Source organism: Cylas formicarius, unplaced genomic scaffold, assembly GCF_029955315.1.
Source record: "Cylas formicarius isolate icCylForm1 unplaced genomic scaffold, icCylForm1.1 PGA_scaffold_2__14_contigs__length_35257938, whole genome shotgun sequence".
NCBI classification, from domain to species: Eukaryota; Metazoa; Arthropoda; class Insecta; order Coleoptera; family Brentidae; genus Cylas; species Cylas formicarius.
In genome coordinates this window covers 22,501,579-22,504,765 of record NW_026844319.1, presented here as the reverse complement: position 1 = coordinate 22,504,765, position 3,187 = coordinate 22,501,579, and the positions used below count along the sequence as shown (strand labels likewise).

Here is a 3,187-nt window from a genome sequence, read left to right as displayed (position 1 = left end):
TTATCGGAAGGTTAAGGAGGAGGCGGCGGGAGGGTAAAAGGCAAGCACAACACAAAGCAAGGTTCGACAGCGGAAAATAAAAAAGAAACGATAAAAATAAATAAGCGGTCAATGTCACACAACACGATGATGGATGGATGCGAGTATAGAGTATCCGCGTAGTGAGCTATGAGAGCCCAATAAAATTTGCGCCGAGCTATTGATTATTCTGTGGCAAGTAGAACCGTGCTTTGCTTGTGACAACGAATACTTCTGCGGTAACGTTTATCCGATCTGAGGCCGAGCCCAAAGTATTTGTTGTTCTCGCCGTTTTCGAAAGCAATAAAATTAGTTTTGTTAGTTTCACAATTTTATTGGGCACTCACACGATTACATTCAACGCTAGTGCACAGAAAACGAGTGAGTTGAGTAGTTATTGATCGCTAATGATGTATGAATGATTAATTAAACTGGCGGGCAAAGTAGGAATCACCCAATTTGAGAAAGATTTCGTTGTCTGATTGTAGTCTGAAACATGTCGATGTTTTAATGGGCCTCCGTTTTTGAAAACTTTTTTTATCGGCAATGTACAAAAATATGCTACGTAAAAAAATACCAAAATATCGTTTCAAAAATATATATATGTGGTATATTCTAAGTATTCAATGCGCAAAATTTTGCATACAACCGATTTCCATATTGAGAATGATAACATGTAACGTTAAAAATGTACAATGTTCGGGGCGGCAAATTGGTAACACCGAATAAGTAAATTGTTAAACAGGTAAATGTTCGCGGTATTTGGCACTCTGCCGTACGTAACGATCTGCAACAAATAAATTTACCGAATTTCTAACCATTTAACAGTTTGACTATTCAACAAAGGGTTGCCACCCCAGTTCGCTGCTTTGTTGCAAGTCGATACGTGTCTTAAAAGCTACGACTAGTTATACGACTAGAGATAAGTTATTACTTGCTTTTCCAGTTATACAGGCTTTGATTTGCGCGAAATAAATCGCTGCGCCAACTCCAAAAGCATCCAAAAAGCTTTTCCCTAGTGATTCAACCAAATTGTTATAACATTTGGTATCAAGGTACGACTTCCAATCCATATGCCTACGTCGCAAGAAACAAATCTAAAATTTACGAAATCTGACCTACAAAAATTGATTTCCATTGTTTTTTGAGCATTAATTTGGAGAATCCGACGCGAAAAACATATGAAAATAACGGTAGATGCCGTGAGACACGCAGAAGTTGCATAATTTTTGTTTGCCAATGTTTTTCAGAATTTGTCATCCTAGATCTAGCGCCGGATTTTTAAAAAATCCCTTCTTGTTGTACATGGGTAAGCGTAAGGCAGCGAAAAAATTCTTTTTCCTGTAGAAAAACTTAGAGAAGATGAGTGAATCATTAGGTTAACAGCCCGGGACGTCATTGCATTTTACTTGCCCCTTCCTATTTTAAAATTGTAACAGATGCCATCTAAATTGCATCAACTTGGCGGCGTGCAAAAGTGTTGGTTTGTTCTAAAAGATGTTGTGACTAATAATGCGTTTATTGTCTTTAAAGAAATGTATTAACTATTTTATCAGAAAAGCTTTGTCTTCTAGCCTCATTATACCTATTCCATTTCATAAACTTCGTTTTTCACGTTATTAGTATTAGTCAGTCATTTTACAAGTTATTCCTTTACGAAAGCTTAGGCGGTAGCTCTTATGGGTTGGTTGTACTTTTCATTTTGATCTGTTGATTCAGCCAACAGCATAAAGAACTGTAAAAGACCCCCACGTTTCCCAAAAAATTTAAATTTTTAGCTAGCTTGTATTCACACTCTGTATAAAGAGAAAGGAAATGTAAACTTTATGGACATATAGACATATAGAGGCCCTGCCTATGCTGACAGTACAGGAACTCGGGAAGCAACCATGTAATTTTTTTTTGAGAAGGTCCTGTCGACATGCGCATGCGCGAAATTTGTAAATTCACTTTTAACCAATGGCAGCTCTAATGAAAAGTTCTGACATAGGACCCGTAAGGCCTTACAGCATTCAACAAACAACATGGCCGCTTACAGATCGTCGATTTTTGGATGCGGCATTTTTACGACAGTATTTTCTCAAAATAAGCCGTAATCATATTAAATTTTCAAGTAAAAAAGGAGTTAAGGTCTGGAAAAGCAGTGCAGAATTACATCCCTGTAGATAAGATGCGATTTCTAAATGTCTTTCTTTATGTAAACTTTGATATGCTACATATCGCACAAGAAACATCTAAATGAAAAAATGTTCAAGAAGCACCTTCTATACACAGTAATTGCCATGGGATATTTCTTATGCTTGTTCAAGTAAAAGTTCAACTTGAGGTTAATTGCTTTCTTATATGTCCTTTAATTCTTTTACACTAAAACATATTACCCAAACATAACCATTTAAGAGTACCTAAAAATGTAGCGAATTCTGTTTAGCAAATTCACATGTAAATATTTGCGTAAGTCTATTTACCAGCTTCTTAAATGTCAAATATATAGGCATCACAGTTTGTTAATTACACAAGTTTGTGTAAAAAAAAAAACAGCAATGATTGCCAATTATTTTCGGATTTTAGAGATTGATGTTGTTGACAGATTTGTCAATTTTCCATAAAAATTACGGCAATGTAGCTACTCGGTTACTCGGTTCTCTACGAAAAAATTATAGCCAGCTACGGCGCATCAATTTAGTAGGGCTCCCTTATAGCTATATGGTCGCTCTTCACTTCATTTCAAATTCTATAAAGTTCTGCGTTTGCTGACGATTTTAAAGCCTACTTAAGCTGTTGCTTTTGGTATTCGCAAATCATAGCCTGCATTTCGAAAGCGACCAAGCTATGCATCCCGCACCAAAATCGATTACCAAATGAGCGACCACCGTTTCTTTTTCGGTATATGATTGACGGTAATTTTGCGAAGTTTCTCGAACGGTACACCCTTCCTCGGCTTAAAGAGATTTACCTGAAGACCGACTTTGATTTTCTTGGTTAATGCGCCCTCGGGGAAAATCGCTTGAACCTGGGGCACGACCGTGCTCGAAACCATCCCGCCTTCGGGGCCGATCGCGTGCACTTCCTGCCTTATCCTGGACACGACGGCAAAATACTGGGGGAAGTCTTGAGTCACTATCCTCGTGATCCTGCCCGAAGACAAGTCTTCCATTTCGTTCAGATCTGC

At 37.8% G+C, this 3,187-nt stretch overlaps 1 protein-coding gene across 3 annotated transcripts in view; it reads right to left on the bottom strand.

Moving 5' to 3' along the window:
- Positions 1-51: 51 nt before the first annotated feature.
- Positions 52-3,187, bottom strand: part of LOC132698802 (ankyrin-3-like) — a 61,364-nt gene continuing 58,228 nt past the window's right edge. The window contains exon 18 of one of the 3 annotated variants that reach the window (XM_060665092.1): positions 52-3,183. In XM_060665092.1, coding sequence (XP_060521075.1) covers positions 2,870-3,183 — 314 coding nt within the window. In that variant the 3' untranslated portion in view covers positions 52-2,869. The remainder of the gene's footprint in view (positions 3,184-3,187) is intronic. The other 2 variants (XM_060665093.1, XM_060665094.1) reach the window with 2 other exon arrangements.